Source organism: Saimiri boliviensis, chromosome 4 (assembly GCF_048565385.1).
Source record: "Saimiri boliviensis isolate mSaiBol1 chromosome 4, mSaiBol1.pri, whole genome shotgun sequence".
In the NCBI taxonomy this organism is placed as follows: Eukaryota; Metazoa; Chordata; class Mammalia; order Primates; family Cebidae; genus Saimiri; species Saimiri boliviensis.
In genome coordinates, this window is record NC_133452.1 from 158354691 (window position 1) to 158381362 (window position 26672).

The 26672-nt window shown below is 47.3% G+C and overlaps 1 protein-coding gene across 3 annotated transcripts in view; it reads left to right on the top strand.

The window, feature by feature from the left end:
* The first annotated feature begins 1941 nt into the window (after positions 1 to 1941).
* E2F3 (E2F transcription factor 3) overlaps positions 1942 to 26672 on the top strand; it is a 96000-nt gene continuing 71269 nt past the window's right edge. Inside the window, exon 1 of one of the 3 annotated variants that reach the window (XM_039462733.1) lies at positions 1942 to 2669. In XM_039462733.1, the coding sequence (XP_039318667.1) occupies positions 2295 to 2669 (375 nt within the window). In that variant the 5' untranslated portion in view covers positions 1942 to 2294. Of the gene's footprint in view, positions 2670 to 3608; positions 3854 to 26672 lie in introns of those variants that run through there. The other 2 variants (XM_074398504.1, XM_010338016.3) reach the window with 2 other exon arrangements.

Genomic DNA, 26672 nt, shown 5'->3' on the forward strand with positions numbered 1-26672 from the left:
GAGTACCACTTAATCTGCCCTAAAGATAGTAGTGTCACTTCTGGCTGAGCGCGGTGGCTCACGCCTGTAATCCCAGCACTTTGGGAGGCCAAGCGGGCGGATCACCTAGGGTGAGGAGTTCCAGACCAGCCTGGCTGACATGATGAAACCCCGTCTCTACTAAAAATACAAAAATTAGCCAGGTGTGGTGGCGCACACCTGTAGTCCCAGCTACTCGGGAAGCTCAGGCAGAAGAATTGCTTGAACCCGGGAGGTGGAGGTTGCAGTGACCTGAGATCACGCCACTGCACTCCAGCCTGGGCAACCAGAGGTAGACTGCCTCAAAAAAAAAAAAAAAAAAAAAAAAAAATGTGTCACGTCTACCAGTGTCAACAAATGTTTAGGGCTATGGCTCCTCAACTAGCTTGAATGTAAGACTAAAATATTCCTGAGCCTGGTGCAAGGTTTCATAGGACTTTTAACTCATCTGTTTCAGAAAAGGTAACAAGACTAAAATATTAAGGAGTCCTAGCCTGAGCTGACACATCTTATCAGGTCTTTCACAGCATTCTGAGTTTTGGGAAATTAATAATGATAATAATGAAAATCTTGTGAAAGGGCTCAAGGTGTTGCAATCCTCATCACCTATGAGCAGCGGCAATTCAGGAGCTGTTTTGCACATAACTATAAATTATGAGCTACTCTCTACATATATACCTTTCCCCACATTCCTGCAGGGGTCTCTTTTCCTGCTCAGTCTTAGGAGCAATATTTAAGACCCATGAATATTTGCACCAATTCAGGAGTCAGTTTGACAATCATTTCACATTTTTCTGATGACAATTTCTAGTTTACTAAGCAAACAAACAAACACAAAACACTATTTAAAAAATGTTTTGGGATAGGTTTGAGTCGTTGTGTGTGCTTCCAGTCGGAGAACTTCCTACAAAACTGAAGATATAAAGTGCTGATGCCCGGGCGTGCCAGCGTTCGTTGGGGGCACGACGTCATCGTGGGAAGCGTGTTCTTTTTCGGATTACTGCTTGGAGGATTAGAAACCCGCAGATCAGTTCTAGGTTAGCCCTGATTAACTGCCCTGGGTGTTTCTGGGCCAGATGGGAGGAACGTATGCTGGATTCAAACCAATGCTCGTTGTAAGACAAAAGAGTTAATTTTTTACTTCACCCCTATCCAGGCCAATAATGAAGGTACTGGGAATGATCTGGAATGTTAACTGGTGCCCGCAACCGCGTCTGCTGAACCTTCTGCCCCCACGATTCTGCCTGCCCACATGCTTCTGTCTGTCAGCCCCGACCTCGGGATCAGCTCTCGCCTTGTCATTGGTTGGATTTCAGGAAGGGAGAAGCCCACGATTTAAAGGGCTCCTTTTCCACCTGCCAGGCATCGGCCGCATGGTCCAACTTGCTTTTGGCACATATTTGGAAGAATCTCCTGCTGTCGTTCGTATATTGCACTGACTGGTCAAAGGAAAAAGAGTGTCCCCTTAGTCACCTTGACAATTCCCAAAAGCGAAACTTGCGCTCTAGACTAGATCTACACTGAGTCTGCGGGGCGCGGAGTCCCTGCCCAGGTCAGTAGCGCCGGCCCGGCGGGCGGGCGGGGACAGGGGCGGAGCCTAGGCCAGGCGTGGTCTTCCGTGGGAGAGAAGGAACGTCTTTGCCCCACCCCCTAAAAAAACTGCTCTTCTCCCAGCCAATCAAGGAGAGCTATGCAAATAGGGTCCCTGTCGCCCCGGTAACCATAATGCACGGCGGCCAATGGAAACCAGCAAGTCGCGGCCCTGCTCCAGGATTGGGACTGAATTAAAAAGACAGAGGCCCAATGGGCTGTGGAAACGGTCCTCGGCGGGTTGAGGGGCGGGGATATGCAAATATGGTTTGAAAAGCCGGCGGGAAATCTGAGTTTCGCGGGAGGACCTTGGCGCGTAAACCGTATCCCTTCATTCATTGTCAGCAGCAGCTTCCTGGAGCCATTTTTCAGCTGCCGGCCGCAGCACCCGGGCTGCCGCCGCCGCCTCGCAATCCGTTGCATCGGCCGCCCCCGACGCCTCCATCCCCGTTTGGGGCCCGATATCCGTGCGACCGGGACCCTCCTCTCTCCAGAGCCCCGATTATTTTTGGCCCCCGGGGCCTGTGCGGTGCGGAAAAATAAAAAGAAAAGAGAGAGAGGGGGCTCGGAAGCGCCGGGCGGGGAGGAGAGAAGGAGGAGAGACTTGGAAACTCCGACCGCAAATAATAAAGAAATTGAAAAAATACATTAATATACCGTAACACTAAAAAGAGCAGGAGCGAGAGATGAGAAAGGGGATCCAGCCCGCTCTGGAGCCGTACCTGGTGACCGCCGGGGGTGGGGAGGGGGCGGCTGTCGTCGCCGCCGCCGCTGCAGCCTCCATGGACAAAAGGGCACTGCTAGCCAGCCCCGGCTTCGCCGCCGCCGCCCCGGGCGCGTACATCCAGATCCTCACCACGAACACTTCCACCACCTCCTGTTCCTCCTCCCTCCACGGCGGCGCCGTCGCCGCCGGCCCCCTCCTCCCCAGTGCCCCCGGCGCGGAGCAGACCGCCGGCAGCCTCCTCTACACCACGCCGCACGGACCCTCCAGCAGAGCCGGGCTGCTGCAGCAGCCACCAGCACTGGGACGCGGCGGCAGCGGCGGCGGCGGCCCTCCGGTAATCCCCTTCCTCCCCACCGTCCCCGGCCCAGGCGGGAGGTGGGCTTGCACCGCGCGGGTCGTGGGCGCGCGGCAGGGCGAGCATCGTGGGCCTCGGGGGCTGCCCCTCCGGCGAGGGTTCATTGTGGACCTGAGTGCTCTCCCCAGCGCCAGGAGGGTCGGGGGGCTCGGCCAGGCGCGCGGGGCGGCGGGGGTTGCCTTGGCGCGAACCACATCCGACACTCCGAAACTTTTCTCGGCCCCCCTCTTCTTTCCCTGCACTTTTCCCTACCCCCACTGTCCCTTCCCCTCCAACTCGAAGCTTCCTCTTTCTCGGGCGTAGGAAGGGGTCACGCCCCGGATGGAGAAGGGGGTGGGGGAGGGAGTAGTGAACCGGGGTGCGGGGGGCTCCGAGGGGTGGAAACCGGGGGACTCTTGGGGTGCACGCCCCCAGCCGGCCTCGGAGGCCCGATGGCGGCCGGGGGTCCCTGCGGCGTGCTCCGAGCGCAGGGGATCGGCGGGGCTGCGCTTGACACATTTTAGGATCTGTAACTCCCGGCAACAAAGGGGCTGGGGGAGGTGGAGGGGAGTCGGGCGTGGGAGAGGTGGGGCTGGAAGCCGGGTGCGGACTGGGGCGTGGGCTCTCTGGGGTGAGGGGCTCGCGGGCTGGCGCTCCGGCCTGGGCGCATCCTGGCGGTGGCAGCGGCGGCGCCCGCGTGGCCCGAGTGCCCAGGCCTTCCTCGCCGGGCCCCGGGCCTGCCCTTGACCCGCCTCTCCACTTGCCCCTTCCTACCCCGCCCTGTCCCCCTCTCCGCCCTCCGGCGACGGAGGGCGGGGGCAGCCGGTTCCCGTCCCGCCGCCTGGGTCTGTCCCTCTCTCCGGGACCCGCCGGTGACGTTTCGCACACGTGCGCGGAGGACGCGCCTGTGACTGGGGAGGAGGCGGCGGCGGGAGGGGGCGCTGGAGGGGGAGAGGGGGGCACCCACTTCCTCCTGCTCGCCGGCTCCCTGGCCTGGGACGGTCCCGGCGCCCTCGCACCCGTCCCCGGCACCGCCACCCTCCCTCTCCTCTCCCCACCCCCCCACCGGCGCCCGCCCTCGCCCGGCGCCGCCGGTCTCTTCGGCCCTCCGGGCCCCCTCTCCAGCCGGTCCCCCACCTCCCCCTGGAGCTAGGCTGGTTTCGGAAATGCCCTTACAGCAGCAGGTTAGTGACCGGGACGGCTCGGGGGCCGCCGACGCCGCGGGGGCACCGAATTCTGTTGGGGGCTGGAGCGGTGAGGGTAGGCGGTTGAGCGGGGTTTTGGAGTGGGAACGGGGGGTTGGGTGCTCGAGGGAAATGAGTAAGCAAGAAAAATCTAACTAAGTAAATGCCCCGGCCTCCTGTTCTAGGAACCTCGGAGCGGGAGTGTCTGCCCCAGGGGGTGGCTGTGGTGTTTACGTGGATTTTTTTTCTAGGGGACGAATGGATGGGCGATAGAAAACCGGAGGGGGCTTGTCGCCAATGGCCGAGTTGAGCTCTGTTTTCTGTGTTCTTTCCCTTGTGCTGGAGGGGGAGGGGGGCGGGTCAGAGGGTAGGGTGTCCGTAGGATTCCCCGGCCACCCGCCACCCCCTCCCTTTGTCCCTGTAATTTATAAAGCGCCTTTGAGAGATGATTTAGGTCAGTATGCGGCTTCTCTTTTTGTTGGTACTAGAAAGAAGTGTGGCCCGGAGGTCTCCCCCTTTCTCCTTTTCTCGCCTTCATTCCCTTCCTCCATGCCTCCGGGTCTTCACCCTCGTGGTGAGGCTTGGCCTCCACGGGGCTAGAACCGAACCAGACTCGGTGAGATCCATAGTAGCCTGATCATACCAGGCGTGGACCTCACCTTGTCTCAGCTCCAAATGGGTTTAATTTTCGGAGAATCAAGATTTTGCGGGAGTCTTTAAGAAAGTCAGCACATAGGCAGCACTTAGGGCAGTGGGATGGGTTTGGGAATAATTTGGCATTTTAAAATTTCCTTTCTGTGCCCAATTTCTCCCTAGGTTCGATCTTAACTGCTTTCAACCCCCAGAGATACTTGCTGGGCATGTGTGATGTAGTCTAGTCAAAGAAGCTCATCGTTTTTTTAGTGACGAGGGTCTGCCAGCAGGGGGGAAACGGAGCACTGTACCTGCTTACACATAACAGTATCCGGTGTGCTGGGTTTTCAGTCACAAGAATATGCCATGCTTTTATTAGCTTCAAGTACTCTTACTGACTTCACCGAAGCATGTTTGGGCATATTTTAAGCATATTTGACCCCTGCACAGTTCTGTTACTATTTCATAAACCCAACCTTAAACAACTAGCTATTGACATACTTCTTGGATTAGATTCACAGATTTATGGGGGGTAGTTTGATAATGGAAAATTATGAGACCATCAAATGGCTTTTTAAAAAATCTTAACAGTGCTTGTCGGGCCAAGTCCCTTGACTATCTTTCTAGCCAAGTTTATTACATATCGTTCATTGTATTTAAGTATTTAAAGTATACAAAATTAATCCTCATCATCTTCCTATTTCAAAACTTTTTCAAAACTTTAGGCTCCTTGACATGAAATTATTATTTCAGTAATAATATCCTTTTGAGTTTGTGTGCACACAAAAGATTTTTCATTACAGGAATGTAAATATTACTCGTATACATATTCAGAAATTTTTTTATATATAAGATTGCAATGTATGCTGAATCATTGGTTATCTACCCTGGTTTTTCCTTTTTTTTTTGAGATGAAGTCTCGCTATGTTGTTCAGGCTGGAGTGCAGTGGCGTGATCTCGGCTCACTGCAACCTCCACCTCTCGGATTCAAGCAATTCTGCCTCCACCTCCAGAGTGGCTTGAATTATGTGCATGCTGGCAGCACCTGTGGTCCCAGCTACTCAGGGAGGCTGAGGCAGGAGAATCGCTTGGACCTGGGAGGCGGAGGTTGCAGTGAGCCAAGATCACATCACCGTACTCCAGCCTAGTGACAAAGTGAGACTCCCTCTCAAAAAAAAAAAAAAAAAAAAAGCAGGCTGGGCGCGGTGACTCATGCCTATAATCCCAGCACTTTGGAAAGCCAAGGCTGGTGGATCACGAGGTCCAGACATCAAGACCATCCTGGTCAACACGGTGAAACCCCGTCTCTACTAAACATACAAAAAATTAGCCGAGCATGGTGGTGCGCGCCTGTAGTCCCAGCTACTCAGGAGGCTGAGGCAGGAGAGTTGCTCGAACCCAGGAGGAGGAGGTTGCGGTGAGCGGAGATCGCACCATTGATTGCACTCCAGCCTGGGTAACAAGAGCGAAACTCCGGCTCAAAAAAAAAAAAAAAAAAAAAAAAAAGAGCAATTTCTTCTGGGACGATGTAGGAAATTTATCTAGTCAGTGTATACAAAGCACTGAGTATAGATTTATTGTTTTTCTTCTCAAAATTATATTAGACTTACACATAAGTCTTTGAATTTTGAATTTTGTTGATAACTCTTTCCCTAAGCAGGAAGGAGAGAATGGGGAAAGCTAAGTGATTGGCTGAACAAAGACCATCTGAACACTCTGTGTCCAAGAAGAGGTTGAAAAGTTCAGGTGGCCAGAGTTGCAGACCCATCTGGTTCTGATCCCAAGTTCAGTCTCAAGAATACCTAAGAATTTAACCAGAAGAAACTTACTTCTTCACCTTTTTTTCAATGGGGGGGAAAATATGAGTACTACTTTCCCAGCTGTAAAGCATCTGTTATTTATAAATTATATGTCCCTTGGCAAATAATCTCTCAGTTTCTTCTTCTGTAACATAGGGACAATAACAGTGTCACCTTTAAGGTTCTTTGGAAGAGTTGAGTGCGGTAATGCAGGCAAAATGCTTAGCGCGGAGCCTGGCCAAAAGTAGACACCCAGGGCAATTCATATTTATTATACAAATGTTAATTTTTTTCTCACTTAGCGACATAGTGTAAGGCCAGGTGCACTTGGTCCCTTTGTTGACATATATGAACAGAACTGTTAAAAAAGACTTGAAAGTCATATGTAATTATTTATGCCCAATTAATTTGGGTTTTTAAACATATAAAACATGGACATCCTAGGGGTAAAATAGGGGCATTTCAGTAAGACATGGCTATGTATTGTGATGCTGAACTCCCAAGCATATGCCTTGACTTGTGACAGGTTAAGGCTGTGTCATCCTCACTTTTTTGCCTGAGTTGTACCCTGTCCATGATTCCACAGCCCTGCCAACTTTTGGGTGCAGTTCATGCTTAGTGGCTTTTGTTAGAGCTGAAACTCTCAATCTTCACCATGTCGGAGACATGCATTACATAAATTCCGTTTTAGTTGGGGAACGGTTGGAAATGTAGGAACTCCAGAGAAACCATAGTCAGAAGTGCTATTCAATGGAGCAGACAAGGCTTCATCATTTTCCGCTGCTGCTTCTAAAAAGAAGCTAAAATGATTTTATTCTAGAAAATTTGGGATCTAGTAATGCAAGAGATGATGGCCTGTCACAGTCATGGCAACCTACTGATTATACTTTGGGAAAGAGCCCTCAATGCTTGAAATTTTCATCTAAGAATGGAGGAACCATAGGTGCTATTTCAGCAGGGTCTCTTTTCCTTCACAAGTATAAAAAGAAAAGTGCTGGGTTCCTGTGGTTCTATACTCAATAATCTTGCTTCTGCTGAGATATATGGTTGATGCCAAGTTTAAGCTGGGAAACAATTTTTAGTCACTACATACCCCAAAATGGAAGTTTTAATATAATGCGGTGCCCAGACTTGGGCAGTACAAATAGCTCCACTATAATCAGTACCAAGGGCGCCACTCTAATCATCCTCTGAAACAAAGCACCCTTAAATATGGCACTGAGCTGAAGAACTCCAGATTGTGAAGAGGAAAGAATTTTTTTGTTTTTCTATAAATCACCGCCTTGTGTATTACTTGGAAGAGTGGGTTCTGAGATTAATGTTGTGCTGTGTAAAGCGAACTTGAAAACAGAAAATAATAGTCTAAGCCTAGACATGAATAAATAAAAATACCTGGAGACCGAAAGATGGTGTAAAAGCTTTTATTGCGGTTTCTTAGAAATACATAAAGCAGTAGTTTTCCTTTAACTCTTCTGTCTTTAATGCCATCTGCAAAAGTATTTCATCCATACCTTTAACCTCTTTCTTAGGGACGTGGACTCATTTGGCAAATAGCTTTAAGTATTCATAGTTAATTTTTTGGCTGGTTTTCCTAACTTAACCTGATTTAAACGTTATTCCATTTGTAGGAGCAGTTTACATCTACTTTCCCAAGCTAACCAACTTCGATTCCCTTTTAACCATCTATTTTCTATTAACAGTTTTAAGTAGGATGGGTGAAAATCAGTTGCCTATGCTCACCAAGTCCCTGATAGATTTCCATGAAACCACTTGAAATGGTGCATGGTTAAGAAGGTAGATTTCAAAATTTTGTTTCTTAAAGAGGGGGAATGTCCCTGAGTTCTTTGAGGTACGAAGTATGTGGTTTAATGTGTATTTTCATTCTTGTTATTAGTTATAACAGAATGTTTCAGGAACTGTATTTGCAATTGCTAAAAAGCATTTTTTCTACTAATCATTTTTCATGAGACTTAACAAGGGAAGATAACTGGGAAAGAGGTAAATATAGGAAACCACTAATAGTATCTTCCTTCCTCCTACCCTGACCCTCTCTTTGGCTTCAAAAAGTGACTAGGAAAATGTGTCTTCCACAAAGAAAAGTTATACAACAGAACGTACGGAAAAGCAACAACTGCCTTTGGACAGGAAACCTGAAGAGCAGGGGTTATTATAGGGGGATAACACACCTCGTTTTTGTTTCACTAAGAGGGAAACTGATTTATTTTCTGCTCACACTTATTTCAAACCCTCTCCTCTAAAAGCAATGTGTTTTTGGAATTCAAGAATGCATTCTTTCCCCAGCCCTAACTGGGGGTCAGTCTTATGGCCACCGTATTTATCTACAATATAACTTTTAAAAAATACAATTTTGCCCTCAAATACTCTCCTATCCAATGCAATGTAACTTTGAAGAAGTGATAAAGGCCACTGGTTGCCAGATTATATCACAAAGCCCAGATGCGCTTTGCTTTGCTGAAGAATCTGAGTAACTAACACAGGTCCCCACTTAGCTTTGTAAACTAAGGCAGGGTTCATGTCATCTCGAGGTGGAAAGCAGTGAGAATTGACCGCTGATGGAACAGGAAGGGGATAAAAAGAATAAAAAATAATTGACTTTAGTCTGCTTTCTATTACTGTAGCCCAACTGTCTGGGGCCATTGGTATGGTCCAGACAACATTCTTAGAACTTGACAGTCCCTGAGAACAATACTTCGGGTTGGCATGGACAATAGTCGGTATTTACACTGGTCGTGGAATTGTAATGTTTGAGAGCTGTAAGGCACCAGAGTCCTGATCTGCCCAATCCCCTTCATTTTGCAGGAGAGGAAATTCAGGCCCAGTGCTGTTAAATTACTTGCCCAAGGTCACAGGTCTTTGCTAGTGGCAAAGCCAGAACTGAAACTGGAGACTCTTGAATTCTTAGAAGCCTCATTCACCAAGAGAAGGTTAACTGTGTCTTATGGGCCCTACATGGGAAAATTGGGGTGTGCAGAACACATTTTAGATTTCCATCAGGAGTGGTTACATTTTGGTTTTGAAAGGTGCACATGAAGAAGTGTCCTTTAAGCAGCTGGCTGTGGAGTTAATGACCTATTCCCCAAGATACAAAATAAGCAAGCCTACTTTGGTTGTTAAATGAAAGGGAATTCTTTAAAAAATGAAAGAATGACTGACTCTTCAAAACATGATAGTATTTTTAAAGATTTATTTGATATTTGCAAATTTATCTTCTGTGATTATTATAATTTCTGTTGCTCAAAAAGTAAAACATGCTTTATAGGGAATAGAATTGGAAAGGATTTTTGCAACTTTCTAGGGGATAGACAGTGCCCCTCTGGTAGTAATAGGGGGTTTTGTCCTGGGCCATCCATGTCCTGAGTGACTGTCATGGCTTCCAAAGGTCCCCAGCCCTGGCCCAGCCATTGAACAGGGTGTTCTTCCTCTGTGGTTAGCTCCGTAATTTCTGCTTTAGCAAAGCGGGTAATCAGTTAACTCTTTGAGAGAAAGTTGTCATTCCTTTGGCCAAAGCTAAATTTCCTTAAAATGCCTTTTTTCCTTTTTGGAACTGAGAAAGCTTAAAAATAGAATTGCTTCAAGCCCTGAGGCCTGAAAGTGAAACATAATCTAACATGGCTGTAGTGCACTGACTCATTAGGGACAGGGATATATGGCTTATCTGTTATCCACAAACCAGAAAGGTGTCCAGTGTAGATACGGTCTAACAGTCAGTGAAGCTGATTTCCTCCGGAAAGTTTTTTGGCGAAGTAGAGTTTGTCTTAGAGAGTGGAGGACTTGAATGCCTTGGGTCCTCCAGGCCAGTTGCTCTTGACTTGCTGCTGAGGAGAGCCTCTCTCTGCTCTAGTTTTTATGATCCTCAAGGGTGGTAGCTCTGGACTCTGAGAATAGCGGGCAGTGAACTCAGGACCTACATGTTTTCGTTCGACTCTGCCCTTCCCCATTTCTGATGCTTTGGGGCTCCATTTCTGATACATAACCAGAGCAGCATCCCTGAGGCCCACGCTGCCTCCTGTGTGTCTTTCTGCATCTGGCAGCCCCTTGGAGAGGAGGAGACGCCTGTGTTTATCACCTGCACTCTGTCCTAAAGGGCACTGAGGGGTAGCTGAGTGTAAGGTCGGGCCACTTAGCCTGGAGTGAGTGCCTGTGTTCTTGTTCTGGCTCTTCTAGCCCTGCGACTTTGGGCAAGAAACTTGGGCCTCTGTTTTCATTTCCTCATCGGTAAATTGGAAACAACGGTAATGTCTACCTTATGGGGTTAGGAAGTTGAAATGAGTTTTTGTAAAGTGCTTAGACCAGTGTCTGGCACATAAGAAGGATTATTATGTGTTAAGTAGAAACATGGGGAATTGCCCTTACCTTCCACAGCCATCTCATGGGCTGTCCTTTTGTGATCTATTATCTTGGTTTTTCTTTCCCTTTTTTTTGGAGACCAAGTCTTGCTCTGTCGCCCAGCAGGCTGGAGCGCAGTGGTGCCATCTCGGCTCACCCCAACCTCTGCCTCCCAGGTTCAAGCCATTCGCCAGCCTCAGCCTCTCCAGTAACTGGTATTACAGGTGTGCACCACCACACCCGGCGAATTTTTTTGTATTTTGTTAGAGACGGTGTTTCACCATTGATGGCCAGGCTGGTCTTGAACTCCTGAGCTTCCCAAAGTGCTGGGATTACAGGTGTGAGCCACCGTTCCTGGCCTGATCTATTTTCTTAAGTAGCCCTTACTGTTCATTTTAGCCCATTGCACCTCTCTAAACATGCTGAGGATGGGAAGAAGCAAACCGTGGAATGGCTCTCCCCTAATGCAGTCTTTAGGGTCTAGGGTCTTTGTATTTCTTTATAAGCTGCCCATTGACTTGGGAGAAAGAACAGAAGAATAAGCTTCTTATAGTAGTACTATCAGTAGTGATAGTGTCATGAATAAAACCTTTATTTCTGTGATTAAATGTGTTAATAAAACGGCACTATTAGCATGAATGACGCTATTAACAGAATTTCACTCCTGTACAGTAAACCATAGCTTAAGCCTGAATGGCAAGAATCAGGGTGTCTGGGCTCCTGGGCCTGCCAGACTCGGAGCCCCTGCCAGTGTGTGTATATCGAGGCAGGGCAGGGGGTTGTCTTGCTCTCCAGAGGCAATGGAGCCTGCCTCTGGGCCTCCCTTTCCCCTTCTCATCTCCTCACCCCTCCTTTTTTGTTGTTTTTTGAGATGGAGTCTTGCTCTATCGCCAGGGTGAGTACAGTGGTGCAGTTTCAGCTCACTGCAACCTCTGCCTTCCAGATTCAAGCGATTCCCCTGCCTCAGCTGCCCAAGTGGCTGGCACTACAGGCCTAAGTCACTACACCCAGCTAATTTTTTGTGTTTTAGTAGAGATGGGGTTTCACCATGTTGGCCGGGATGGTCTCGATTTCGATTTCCTGATCTCGTGATCCGCCCACCTCCGGGAAGTGCTGGGATTACAAGCTGAGCCACCGCGCGCGACCCACCCCTCCTTTTTTACGTTCTGTCTGTTCTTCCCCTTCCCCCTCACCTTGCCCTCGGCCTGGCTCTTAGAAAAAAAGCAGCCTTGCCGCCTTCAGTGGCTGCTTCCCGGACTCACCAAGTTAATTACCACCTTTTCCTGGCATCAAGGGATGGTGAAATGCTGCCTTTCCTGTCCTGCTTCCCATTCCCTCGGCTGCTGCAATGGTGTGGTGCCGCCCTCGACCGCGGCTTCCCTCTGGTGAGTTGCCCGCGGCTGCCCCCTCTCCACCTTGCTCCTTCTGTGGCCCTCCACCCACCGGCCCACATCAAGGGAAGGCGTAGGCACAGCCTCCCCGGTTTCCCAGGGGCTTGGGCCTCTCCCTTCCCTCGGGTTACTGCTGCTTCTCCGTAGCACCTCGGATCCTATCTTTCCTGTTCTCAACTGACTCCTCCAAACCTGTAAGCTCCGAAAATCGGTCTCGCTTGCTTCTTCATCACGTGGTACCTGCAGTGACTGCCACACTGTAGACTCGGATACCTGAAGAGGCGCGTTCATTAGACACCTTCCATGTGCTTGGCACCCCATGAGCCCTGCCGGGGCTGCAGAGGTATGAGGTGTGAGCCGCCCACTCTTGAGTTTACAGTCTGTTGAGGAGACAAGCTTTAAACACAAATTGATCTGCAAGGAAGACTAGGCAGGCGGCTGGGAGACAACAAGACTCATCCAGTCCTCGGTTGTGTGGTGTGGACAGGAGGTGCCGGAGGAGCAGGTGAGAGTCCCCGGACTCCAGCTGGGCCGTGGGGGTGGGGAGGCCAAGGCCTCCGTGGTTGTTAATCTCGGAGCACATTAGGGCGCACGCTTGACTCTCCTGGGGCGCTTTTTAAAAATCCTGATACCCAGGCCCCACCCAGACTAATCAGAATGTCTGGGGGTGAGATTAAGACATGGATTTTTTTTTTTTTTTTTTTTTTTTTTAATGTGCTCAGTTGGAACCACTGGGGTCGGTGGAAAGGGAAGATTGAGGAGGCCCTTCCTGGCAGGGAAACAGAAGTCAAAGGCAGGCAGGCAGGCAGAAAGGTTGGCGTCAGGAGGCAGCATTCTGGACTAGAGTCATCGGTATGGGGAAACAGCTGGACCGAAGGTTGGATGTGTTGGCAAAACGGATCTAGAATTGGGGTGCCTTCCTAGGCAGGGAGTTAACTGGGAAGTTTGAGTGATGTGGGGGTTCTTCCTGAACAAAGAAGAAACGTGCTATCAGAAGGAAGCCTTGGGACCTGGGCGCAGGCGGTGGCTGCCAGAGAGGGAAGAGCAGGCCCAGTGTTGTGCCAGGTCTTCAACCTTCTCAAAACGCCTCAAATTTACCAGTTTTAAAATGTTGGCTCAATTTAAAAGGAAATTGCGCAGGCCAAACAAAATAGGTCTCTCGGCCAGATCTGGCTTAAGGGCTGTCACCCGGCAGTCTCTGGTCTATGGCATAATAATAGCTAATGTGTATCGAGTGCCTGCATGTATCGAGGGCATGAAACTAAGTGCTTTCCTCGCATTAGCACATTATCCACATAACAACCTATGAAGTGGGTATCATTATCATCCCTATTCCACACGGGGAAACAGACAACCAGGGGTTAATGGCCTGGCTCAGGGCTCCACCAATAAGTGGGGCAACTGAAATTAAACCCAAGGAGCCTGGCTCCACAATCTCAGTTTATTCGTAGTATTCGTCCTCTGTGGTCTCTGGCATCGTATTAAGTACTAAAAACCCAAGATACCTGTCAAAAAGAAAGAATCCAGTGTTTCTCAAGTTTACCTGAATTCAGATACAGATTCCCTAGTCCATCCCTATCCTCAATCAGAGAAGTGCTAAGATCTTCTGAGGAAACATTCTGGAAGCGCCGCTAGTTGAGCACAGGGAAAGGTTATTGAAACTAGATTGTCCAGGTGAAGGCAGGAGCCGCATCCACGTGCGTTATACTCATCCCAGTACTCATCTCAGCTGTTTCTCGGTTGGAGCGAACAGGCCTGCAGACTCCAGGGCCCCCAAGCCTCTTGCTCGGTCTTGTGGTTCCAAAACCTGTGGACTTCCAGGTTGTAGCCAAGGCAAACCGTACAAAGATGAGTCACCCAGGCCGGGCGCAGTGGCTCACGCCTGTAATCCCAGCACTTTTGGAGGCTAAGGCGGGTGGATCATGTGGTCAAGAGATTGAGACCATCTTGGCCAACATGGTGAAACCTCGTCTCTACTTAAAGTACAAAAATTAGCAGGGTGTGTGGCACATGCCTGTAATCCCAGCTACTCGGGAGGCTGAGGCAGGAGAATCACTTGAACCCAGGAGGCAGAGGGTGCAGATAGCTGAGATTGCGCTGCTATACTCCAGCCCTGGTGACAGAGCTAGCCCTGTCCTCCCCCCAGAAAAGACAGGTCACCCAAAACTTAAAAGACGTGAAACAAGAAGTAGCCCCCCAAGCAATTGTGACTCCAAGCCCAGGAAGTCAAAGTGGGTTTGGCGGCTGCATGCCAGGCACCAGTACTAGCTGGGTACCCTTGAGTCGTTTTTCTGCCTTAACAATAGGAAAGCTTTTCATTCTGTCGAATCTAGACCTGCCTGTAACACAGGTAACCAAGTGGACCGAGCCAGAAATATGAGTCAGAGGACCAGAGCACACTCTTTAGAGTACAGGTGTTACAGAGCTGATGAGTCTGGAGGCAGGATGGCAACAGTGATGGTGTGAAAAGGCAGGTGGAAGTGAAGGGCAAGTTAAGGGAGTAAAGTACAAGACCTTTGACTCCCAAATGTTTGACTTCGGGGGCTAGAAGGATGGGTGAGGCCAACTTCTGTGTCTGGGATGTGCATGGTATAGAAGGCATGGTTAGTTAGAACGGATGGGGTGCTTGTAAGTGACACTGTAGGCCATCCGGTTTTGGGGAGGGCTAAGGCTGAGCACTGGAAATGTGACTTTGGCATAGGGGTTATAGTGGAAGTCTTGATGAACAGTGGCAGGCCAAGACCTGGTCTCCTTAGCTTACACATGAAAGAAATTGAACATGGTGCCACAGACACCTTCCATCATTTTCACTTCTCCCTCTGTAATATGAAAATGAGACAAATTCATCAGGTTGATTTTTGGGGATCGATACTGTCAGGGCTTGCAGAGTCGAGCCATCAGATGTTATTTATTACATGCTTCGCCCCGTCTCCCAGCTGCCGTGAGAAAGCCCACAGTTTGCAACCTCACAAAGCAAAGAGCCAGCTGGAGAGGGCTGTGCGTCCAGAAAGATCACATAGTCATGTCCTGAACCAAGATAGCTCTTTTTGCCATGATTTCCTAAACTGTCTGATTTTGCTGATTAAAAAAGAAAATCTTCAATTTATTTTCTTAAGGTATAGCACCCTGAAGTTTAGACATACGAGCCTTTGAATACTCCTGTGGAGGAAAGAGCCATGTAAATTTTAAGTATCTCTATAATTGATTTTTAAATACATTACTTGTGTTTAAACCCAATTTGCAACACCCCTTCCATTGATTAATTTTGTCGCTATGCTGGGTAGCAAGACTTGTGGCAGTCACACTAATAACAAAGTTTTCCACCTTTCACGTTGCTGCTTTCCTTGTTAGCATCTCAGACATCCCAATTCTAGGAATAGTCTGTAGGAGGCAAGGTTTTCAGCTTTGGAAACCTGTGCGTACCTCAGTGGTGTGGTATGGAAGACGTGTGGACTCGAAGCTCTGGCTCCAGAAACACGCTCTGCCAGTTACCAGTGTGTGACCTTTTATAAATTACATCCATGAGCCGTAGTTACCTAAAATAGTGATCCTCTCTCCTTCACTGGCTGGAAGGATTAAATGAGATAGCGTTTACACGAAATGTTCCTTAGTTCCCTCCCCTCCCGCCCTCCCCATAGTAGGAACTCTTGAGTACTCATCAAATCTGAACTTTCAGCATTTTTGCCTCCTTCAGAGGAAACAAACCTATTGGACAGGCTCTTACTGAATACCCACTTTTGTGCAGAATGCAATTCCTGATACTCTGGGAGTTTCAGAGGCTAAGAGGTCGTGGTCCTGAAAGAGTTCATCAGGAGACAGGGGAGATGACACATTTTCTTCAATAACTAAGAGAAGAAAGGACAATGAAGACCATAAGGAAATAGAAAGTTTCTTAGGCATCCAAACTTGATGGACAAAGGAGCCTTCAGGAGGTTTTACGCTAGAGCAGGATCCTAGCACTGTTGACATTTGGGTCAGGTGCTTCTTTCTGGTGTCGAACTGTCCTGTGGACCGTAGCAAATTTAGCAGGATCCCTGGCCTCCACCCACCTAGGTGCCAGTAGCATCCCCAGTTAACAACAATTGAAATTCTCTCCATACTGGGGCCGGGCGTGGTGGCTCACACCTGTAATCCCAGCACTTTGGGAGACCAAGGTGGGTGGATCACCTGAGGTCAGGAGTTTGAGACCGGCCTGACCAACATGGTGAAACCCCGTTTCTACTAAAAATACAAAAAATTGCCCAGGCGTGGTGGCACATGCCTATAATCGAAGCTGCTCGGGAGGCTGAGGTAGGAGAATCGCTTGAACCCGGGAGGCAGAGGTTGGGGTGAGCTGAGAATGCGCCACTGCACTCCAGCCTGGGCAACAAGAGCGAAACTCTGTCTCAAAAGAAAGAAAGAAATTGTCTTCACACTGTCTTGAAGAAACGGCAGAAGAGGATATCATGTTTGCATTTTCTATATATAGTACATATTTAAATTTTAAAATATGGTGTACATTTTAAAAGCCGTGGATTTCTCTTGGCTGGATTAACTTTGGAATGCCTGACCGTCCCATGGCACCCCAGAACTGGGCTTTGCTGCTCCCACTGTTAGTGGTGCTCTGTGCAGGCCACCTAAGCCCTGTCTTTTTAATGATCAGGCGTGATATTAATTGGCTGCTAGAATCCTCTCTAACTTGCAGAAGAAAGGGTCAAAGTCTGCAGTTCAGGGAAGGAAGTTTTGCTTTTATCATTGACTCAACTGGGTAATTAAGAGCAACTTTCTGCTCAGGATCAACTTCTCATCGTGGTTTTTTTTTTTTTAATTATTATTTATTTATTTATTTATTTGAGATGGAATCTTGCTCTGTCTTCAGGCTGGAGTGCAGTGGTGCCATCTTGGCTCACTGCAACCCCTGCCTCTTGGGTTCTCAAGTGCTTCTCCTGCCTTACCCTCCCCAGTAGCTGGGACTACAGGCACCTGCCACCATACCTGACTAATTTTTGTATTTCTAGTATAGACGGAGTTTTACCATGTTGGCCAGGATGGTCTCAATTTCTCGACCTCACGATCCGCCAACCTCGGCCTCCCAAAGTACTGGGATTGCAGGCGTGAGCCACCGCGCCTGGCCTCAGCGTGGTTTTTAAGCCCACTTCATAGTTAGATGATTTGGCCACATCACTTCCCTCCAAACCCTGTTTCTTCATCTCTTAAATGAGGAAAGTCGTGGTTCTGACCTCACTGCGTTACTATAAGGATTGAATGCAGTAATGTGTGTGAAGCGCTGCCTCCGTCCCTGGCCATGTGCTAAACACTCTGCCATTTGTTGTCTCCGTCATGTATATTGTCATTGTCATTAAGCTGGGCTTCCCTTCCAGGGCAGTTGAGCCCTGAGCAGCCATTCCCGTCGTTGCTGGCGCTTCTGCAGCTGTTCCTGCTCACCGACACCCACGCTGGCCCCAGTTTCAGCCGCAGGGCCCACCGACTCACTCATGTAGCAGGTATGGATTGAGTCCCCAGCATATGCCAGCCACCGATTTAGGCACCAGGAATATAGCAGTGTCAGAACAGACAAAATTCCCTGCCTTTGTGTGGCTTGTGTCATAGCTGATGAAGATTTTGCCACATCGTAAATACCCTGGTCTTGTCTTTGATGGATTCTGTTTTTTTGTTTTTGTTTTTTTTAAAAAAAAAAAAAAAAAAAAGCTGGGTATGGTGGCTCACACATGTAATCCCAGCACTCTGGGAGGCCAACGCAGGTGGATTATCTGAGGCCAGGAGTTTGACACCAGACTGGCCAATGGCGAAACCCCATCTCTACCAAAAATACAAAAATTAGCTGGCTGTGGTGACGTGTGCCTGCAGTCCCAGCTACTCGGGAGGCTGCGGCAGGAGAATTGCTTGAACCCGGGAGGTGGAGGTTGCAGTGAGCCAAGGTCATGCCTTTGCACTCCAGCCAGGGCAACAGAGCGAGACTCCATCTCAAAAAACCAAACCAAACCAAACAAAGAAACAATGGTTCTTAAGTATGTGGGGCTGGACCGGCAGCATTACCTGGGAGCTTGTTAGAAATGAGTTTTCAGGTTGTACTCCAGACCCACGGAGTCAGAAACTCAGCAGTGGGAGTGGGCAGCACTGGTGTATGGCTTAGCACGTCCCTGAGGTCACGCCAGTGCACCAGTTTGTGTGTCACTGTTTGGGAAAAGAAAGAAGTAGGGGGAAACCCCAGACCCTAATTGGGCTGTGGTGTCACATGGTGCCATCCAGTAAGGCCTTGCTCATCTCATGAGGTTCTAATAGCATCAGAGTTTACAAAGGATAGTCTTAGGTACACTGAGACAGTTAAAACTGGCAGTACCCTTTGATCTCTCTCCTGGGCCTGGCCGCCCCTCCTCTAAATGGGAGGGCTTTGGGAGGCGTCCTGAGTCCCACAGCACGCAGGACTCAGTCACAGAAATTCTTAGCCTTCCCTGGGCTTTTTCTTGCCTGGTATGCAAGGAAGTTGCTTTCCCCACTTTTCTTCAGACTTTTGACATGTTTGACAGTGACTTTTTCTTGTAATTCCTTCAGTTTTTATTGTCTGCTTACCTAGCATCCTTAAAAAACTTTATAGCTTCAGTCAAATTGCCAGCTGGGTGGATAAGGCTTATCTGGAAATGAAATGGTAGCTGTCCTTTGTATATCTGGTAATTTGGGTATTTAAAGATACAGTGAAGAGTAAATGAGATGAGAGATCATGGGCAGGTGTCCAGCAGCCATGCAGTTTGCCCCCATCCCAACTCATTATAAAAACCAGTAAAGGCATTAAGTAGACACCACGATTCTTTGTGTGAGAAGCTTGGATTACATACAGTCTGAATGAGGGAATACCATGATGTACATTATAACCAAAATAATAGAATCCAAAATCTTATTACTTAACCTTAAAAAAGTATAATTAAATAAACTTTTAAATGTTAAAAAAAAACTTGATTTTTATTTCCTTATGATGGATTAAAAAAAAAAAAAAAAAAGAAGCCCAGATCAGATTGGCAGAAATACTTTTATTTCTTCACTAGGCCAAAGCCTGGGTGTGCTTATAAGTAACCTGTCCATTTAACAGCCATCATTTAATTCACAAATAGTCATTAATTACAGTGGTGTTAAAAGGAGTGTTTGGGGTGGTCTGGTAGTTCCGTCTGAAGAAAAACTGTGTCTTGAAAATGCATATGAAAGATTACCAGCTTCTGTTATATATAGTCCAGCTTTGTCTTGGTGGTTTTATTCTAAAAATATCTCCCTGACCATCGCTGGTCATTTCCTCTCTTTCTGTGTACCTTCAGCCCAAACAAGTTCTAGTTACAGTGACAGTTTTAAGTTTGCCATTTGTGGCTGGTTCTTTTACAGAGGCTGGGAGCAGAAGGCAGGCAGTCCCAACTTCTTGCTGCCTGCCTTGCTCCAGAGGGTAAGGAGCAGCTTCTCGAATCCCTTGACTTTCAGTTCCCTGCACTGTGTGGAAAGGGGAGACAAGGGCTGGCTTTCAAACACCAGCCACCTCTGGAGGTCTAGTGTGACGAAATCACTGTCAGTCTTTCCCAAACCCAGCACGGGGGACCAAGGCGTGGGCCTCCCATCAGACTCGTGGAGTGAAATTAATTGGAAGAGGGCATCGCTGTCCAGATAGTTGAGCTTTGGAAATATTTACCAGGTGGAACTAGAGATGCATGATCACATTTGACAGTAACAAGTGGCAAGTGTTGAGCTCTTTTGAGTCTGACTTTTCATTTCTTATAATATGCAAATAGCAGTGTAAAAATGGCCAGGCAGTTGGCTGTCAGTTTTAGCTAAGGTAGGTGTCTTGCAATTTTGGCACCCTAGGGAGATCTCAGTAGGAGTAGGTCTAGCCCTTAACTGTGCAGGATGAGGAATGCTGACCTATTGCTCTGGAGGACGACTCTGTGTTCATCAGAGTTCCAAAGGCTGATAAACTTGACCGTGAACTTAATACTTACCCTGAGAAATACAACTGTCAAGTAAGGACAGTTGCAGAAATTGGTATTGCCTGTGTTCTGATCAGAAGCCTATTAGCTGTGTCAGAGTCAAGGCGCTGAGTGATCCCATTAGTATCTTCCAGCTGGGGTCGCCTCTCTAGGGTGTACCTTCAGGGGACGGGGTACTGATGGCCCCATGTGTAGCATACGGACACTGTCATTCACCCAGGTGTCCAGTTCTATGACTCTGGTGTGAAACATGGAATTTGTTTGTTACCTTTTTTTTTTTTTTTTTTTTTTTGTAACAAAGTGTTTTTAGTACCTGCTTCTTATTTTTTAAAAATTAAAAATAGGAAGTGGAGTGAAAACGGAAACACTTTCCTCATTCCTCTGAATCTTGTTTCCTTCCCAGAGATAAGCACAATCATGGCTTGGCCTTTCCTTTTTATAATAATTTGCACATCTACATTTTATTAATATAAAAGGAAAAATGATTCAAAAATACAAAAGTGCACGTCATGGCTTGCCGTTTTTGCTTAGTAAGGTATTTCCATAGGGAGAATTCCATATCTGTATGTACCGATCCGCCTTATTCTTTGTAATAGCTGCACTGCCTCTCATATAGATATGCCAAAATGTGTTTAGTTATTCCCATTTGATGGTCATTTCTGTCATTTTTTATTTCAGCTGTTGCTATTATAAACAGTGCTACGTTGTGCTTGTGTGTATTTCTGTACACTGCATTTCTAAGTGTGGAATTTTTATATCACAGGGCATGTATATTAAAATGCTCATAGATTAGGTAGGTCCCAATTACCCTCCAAAAAGGCTGAATCAATTTATATCCCTACCACAAGTGTAGAGAGTTGCCTGTTTTCTCGTACTTTTTCCAACACTAGGTAATATTAGTCTTTTTGCAGTTGTGGCTCATGCTAGATAGTACCTCCATTCATTCATTCATTTAGACAGAGTTTCACTCTGTTGACCACACTGAAGAGCAATGGTGCAGTCTCGGCTCTCTGTAACCTGTCTCCGAGCTCAAGTGATCCTCCCTCCTTAGCCTCCTCAGTAGCTGGGACTATTTATGCATGCCTGACTACTTTTTGTATTTTTTGTAGAGATGAAGTTTCACCATGTTGCCCAGACTGCCTCCTTATTTTAATTGTGTGTTTTTAAAATTATTGCTGCTGATACCAACACCACCGCTACTATTACTGCTACTGACTAATGCTCATTGAGTGTTTTTATGAGTTATGGATAGTTTTAAGCACTTCACATGAAATTACTAATTTAAACTTTAATATCGCTATAAATTGGGTGTGATTGTGGTCCACCGTTTACAGATGATGCAAAAGGCAGATTAGTAAATTTAACTATCTCTACCCTAATTTGCATTTCTGTGAGTGGCCTCTTTGAATTCTTTATCATTTTTGTGTCCAAGGCTATTTACAGTTTTCTTACTGAATCACTAGAACTTTTAATGAATTATAGATAATGGGCTTTCTCTGGTGTGTGTGCGTGTGCACGTAGTAAATACAGGCACACCTCAGAAATACTGCAGGTCTGATTCTGAAGCACAGCAATAAAGTAAATGTCGCAATAAAGCAAGTCACGTGGATTTTTTGGTTTCCCAGTGCATATAAAGTGTACACTACACTGTAGTCTCTTCAGCGTGCAATAGCATTATGTTGTTCGAAATCCGAGGTACATATTTGAACTTAAAAATACTATATTATCTGGGCGTGGTGGCTCACGCCTGTAATCCAAGCACTTTGGAGGCCAAGGCAGGCGGATCACCTGAGGTCGGGAGTTCAAGACCAGCCTGACCAACATGGTGAAACCCCGTCTTAAAACAAAACAAAACAAAACAAAACAAAACAAAATAAAAATACCGTATTACTACAGAGTGCCAGCGATCTCCTGAGCCGTTAGCGAGTCGTAATCTTTTTGCTGGTGCAGGGTTTTGCCTTCACATTGAAGACGATTGCTATTTAGGGAAGAAGTCATTGAATGCTGGGGTGGCCGTGGCAAGTTCTTAAAATAAGAAAAAAATAAAGTCTTCCACATTGATTGACTCTTCTTTTCTCAGGCTGGAGTGGCGCGATCCCGGCTCACTGCGACTTCCGTTTTCCAGCTTCAAGCAATTCTCCTGCCTCAGCCTCTCGAATAGCTGAGATTACAGGCACGCACCACCATGCCCAGCTAATCTTTTGTACTTTTAGTAGAGACGGGGTTTCACCACCTTGACCAGGATGGTCTCGATTTCTTTTTTTCTTTTTTTTTTTTTTTTTTGAGACGGAGTTTCGCTCTTGTTACCCAGGCTGGAGTGCAATGGCGCGATCTCGGCTCACCGCAACCTCCGCCTCCTGGGTTCAGGCAATTCTCCTGCCTCAGCCTCCTGAGTAGCTGGGATTACAGGCACGCACCACCATGCCCAGCTAGTTTTTTGTATTTTTAGTAGAGACGGGGTTTCACCATGTTGACCAGGATGGTCTTGATCTCTCGACCTCGTGATCCACCCGGCTCGGCCTCCCAAAGTGCTGGGATTACAGGCTTGAGCCACCGCGCCCGGCCTCGATTTCTTGAAGACCTCGTGATCCACCCGCCTCGGCCTCCCAAAGTTCTGGGATTACAAACGTGAGCCACCGCGCGCTACCTGACTCTTCCTTTCATAAAAGATTTCTCTGTCGTATGTGATGCTATTTGATAGCATTTTCCCCACACTAGAACTTCTTTCAAAATTGGATTAATCCTTTCCAAACTCTCCTGCTGCTTTAGCAACTAAATGTATATAACATCCCAAATCCTTTGTTGTCATTTCAGCAGTGTGCACAGTATCTTCCATCTCAAGAAATCGCTTTATTTGCTTATCTGTTAGAAGCAATTCCTCATCTCTTCAGGTTTGATCATGAGATTGTAGCAATTCAGCCGCCTTTCATTCTAGTCCTCTTGCCACTTCCACCACAGCTGCAGTTTCTCCAGTAAGTCTTAAACCCCTGTCATCCGTGAGGGTTGAGGTCAACTACTTCTAAACTCCTGTTAATACTGATATTTTGGCCTGGGCGCAGTGGCTCATGCCTGTAATCCCAGCGCTTTGGGAGGCGAGACAGGCAGATCACCTGAGGTCGCGAGTTCGAGACCAGCCTGACCAACATGGAAAAACCCCGTCTCTACTAAAAATACAAAATTAGCCAGGCATGGTGGTACATGCCTGTAATCCCAGCTACTCAGGAGGCTGAGGCAGGAGAATCGCTTGAACCTGGGAGGCAGAGGTTGCAGTGAGCTGAGATAGTGCCATTGCACTCCAGCCTGGGCAACGAAAGCGAAACTCTGTCTCCAAAAAAAAAAAAAAGATATTTTGGCTTTCTCCCATCAATCATGAGTTTTGATACTGGCATCTAGAATGGAGAATCCTTTCCAGAGAGTTTGTAGTCTACTTTATCCAGATCCTTCCGAGGAATCACTATTGATGGCAGCTATAACATTACAAAATGTATTTCTTAAATAATAAGACCAGAAATTGAAAACGACCCCTTGATTTATGGGCTACAGAATGGACGTTGTATTACCAGGCATGAAAAATTTCATCTCCTCGTACATCTCCATCAGAGCTCTTGCCGTGACCAGGTCTGCTGTCAGTGAGTCGTAATATTTTGAAAGGAATCTTTTTTTCTGAGCAGTAATTATCAACAGTGGGCTTAAAATAGTAAGCCATGCTGTAAACAGATGTGCTGTCATTCCGGCTTTATTTCGTCACTGATAGATCACAGAGTAAATTTAGCATAGTTCTTAAGGGCCCCCAGGATTTTTGACATGGTAAATGAGCGTTGGCTTCAACTGAATGTCACCACCTGCATTAGCCCCTAACAAAAAAGTCAGCTTTTCCTTTGATGCTTTGAAGCCAGCCATTGACTTCTCCTCTCTAGCTATGCAAGTACTAGATGGTATCTTCTTCCAGTAGAAAGCTGTTATCATCCACGTTGAAGATCTGTTGTTTAGTGTAGCCGCTAGCTCTTCTGAAGAACCTGCCGCTGCCTCTGCGTTCACCTTGGACCTCCATGACATGGAGAAGGCTTCTTTCCTTGAAGCTGATGAGCCAACCTCTGCTGCCTTCCAACTCTGCAGCTCCCGCACCTCTCAGCCTTCAAAGAACTGAAGAGATTTAGGGCCTTGATCTAGATGAGGCTTTGGCTTAAGGGAATGTTGTGGCTGCTTTGATCTTCTCTCCAGACCACTCAAACTTTTCTCCATATCAGTAGTAAGGCTGGTTTTGTATCAGTAATAATGATTCCTATCATTTGTGTAAGACCTTTGCCTTCGCCTTCACAACTTGGCCATTTGATGCAGGAGGCCTACCTGTGCCTATTTCAGCTTTTGACATGCATTCCTCACCAAGCTTAATAGTTTCTAGCTTTTGATTTAAAGGGAGGGATGTGTGATTCTTTCACGTGAACACTTCAGAGACCATTGTGGGATTACTAATTAGCCTAATTTCAGTATTCTTGTGTCTCAAGGAATAGGGATGCCGGAGAAGAAGAGGGGAAGAGACAGAACAGCTGGAAGGTGGAGCTGTCAGAGCATACACCACGGCTATCCATTAAGTTTGCTGTGATATTGCTTAGTGACTAAACGTTATTATTAGTGACGTGACATCAAAGATCACTGATCACGGATCACCATAACAGATATACTAGAAATGAAAAAGTTTGAAGTAATATGAGAATTACCAAAATTTGACAGATACGTAGTGAGCACGTGCTGTTGGGAAAATGGTGCTGACAGACTAGCTTGAAACCCGGTTATCACGAACCTTCCTTCAGTTTGTAAAACACTGCAGTAGCACAATGAAATGTGGTATCTCTGTATTTTTTTGCCCAAGCCTATTATGTTATTTTGATTTTTCTATGATGTCTTCCCTCCCCTCCCCTCCCCTCTTGTTACCCAGGCTGGAGTGTAACGGTGCAATCTCAGCTCACTGCAACCTCTGCCTCCTAGGTTCAAGCAATTCTCCTGCCTCAGCTCCCCACGTAGCTGGGATTACAGGCATGCACCACCACCCCTGGCTAATTTTATATTTTTAGCAGAGGTGAGGTTTCTCCATGTTAGTCAGGCTGGTCTCGAACTCCCGACCTCAGGCGATCCGCCTGTCTTGGCCTCCCAAAGTGCTGGGATTACAGGTGTGAGCCACCATGCCCAGCTGATGTATTTCTTTCTACCTATGTTCGGTTCATTTTTATAAAGTCAAGTGTCACTTGATGGGGGTATACTCCGAGAAATGTGTCATTGGAAAATTTCATTATTGTGTAGACATCATAGAGTGTACTTACACAAACCTCATGGTATAGCTCTGTGGTCTAGCCTCTTGCTCCTAGGCTACAAACCTGTACTGCATGTTAGTGTGCTGAATACTGTAGGCGACTTAAACCCAGTGATATTTATGTATCCAAATATAGCAATAGTACAGTAAAAATACAGTTTTATAATCTTACGGGGCCACTGGAATATATACAGTCTGTTGTTGACCAAAAGCATCATTGTTTGGCAGATAATTACATGTAAAATTACAGCTTTTTAATTTTTTTAAAATTTTTTAGATGGAGTTTCACTCTTGTTGCCCAGGCTAGAGTGCAATGGTGCAATCTCAGCTCATTGCAACCTGACTCCCGGGTTCAAGTGATTCTCCTGCCTTGGCCTTCTGAGTAGCTGGGATTACAAGCGCCTGCCACCATGCCTGGCTAATTTTTTGTATTTTTAGTAGAGATGGACTTTTTTTTTTTTTTTTTGAGACGGAGTTTCGCTCTTGTTACCCAGGCTGGAGTGCAATGGCGCGATCTCGGCTCACCGCAACCTTGGCCTCCTGGGCTCAGGCAATTCTCCTGCCTCAGCCTCCTGAGTAGCTGGGATTACAGGCACGTGCCACCATGCCCAGCTAATTTTTTGCACTTTTAGTAGAGACGGGGTTTCACCATGTTGACCAGGATGGTCTCGATCTCTGGACCTCGTGATCCACCCGCCTCGGCCTCCCAAAGTGCTGGGATTACAGGCTTGAGCCACCGCGCCCGGCGAGATGGACTTTCAACATGTTAGTCAGGCTGGTCTCGAACTCCTGACCTCAGGTTGTTGGGTACCAGCCCCAACCCGGTACGTGGGTGCCCTTAGTCCCAGCGGTGATGAGGGATTGAGAAAAGGAAATACAGAGACACAACAGTGGAATTTACAGCATGGGTCCAGGGGACCAAAGCAAGCCTGGGAATCCAGTTGCCCCCTCCCCCCAGCTCTGGGCTCCAAACACTTTTATTATGTGCATAATCTCGTTGACCTTATGGGTGTGGAAGGAGTAGGTAAGATAGCCCTGCCGAGAGCACTTGAGACGGTTCTAAGACATGGTAAACTAGTGCTCTGAGCATTTAACAGTACTTGAGATCCTTCTAAGACATGCTAAACTAGTACTCTGAGTTTATCACTGATGGTTATCAGGGTACAGCTGCATCAGAAGTCTATTGGATGAGGAGCCACCCTGTCTGACCACTCCCAATGCATCAATGGGCTTTTATCTCCAGAGCTTTGGGGACATAGAGCAATTAAAATCACCCCATACTCTGAGAACCTAGGTAGAGCCTGAGGCGTTGTTCGGTGATCTCTGCCCGGCAAGGCTTTTCTCCTCCTTACCAGCTCCCATCTGCAAAGACCCTCCCGG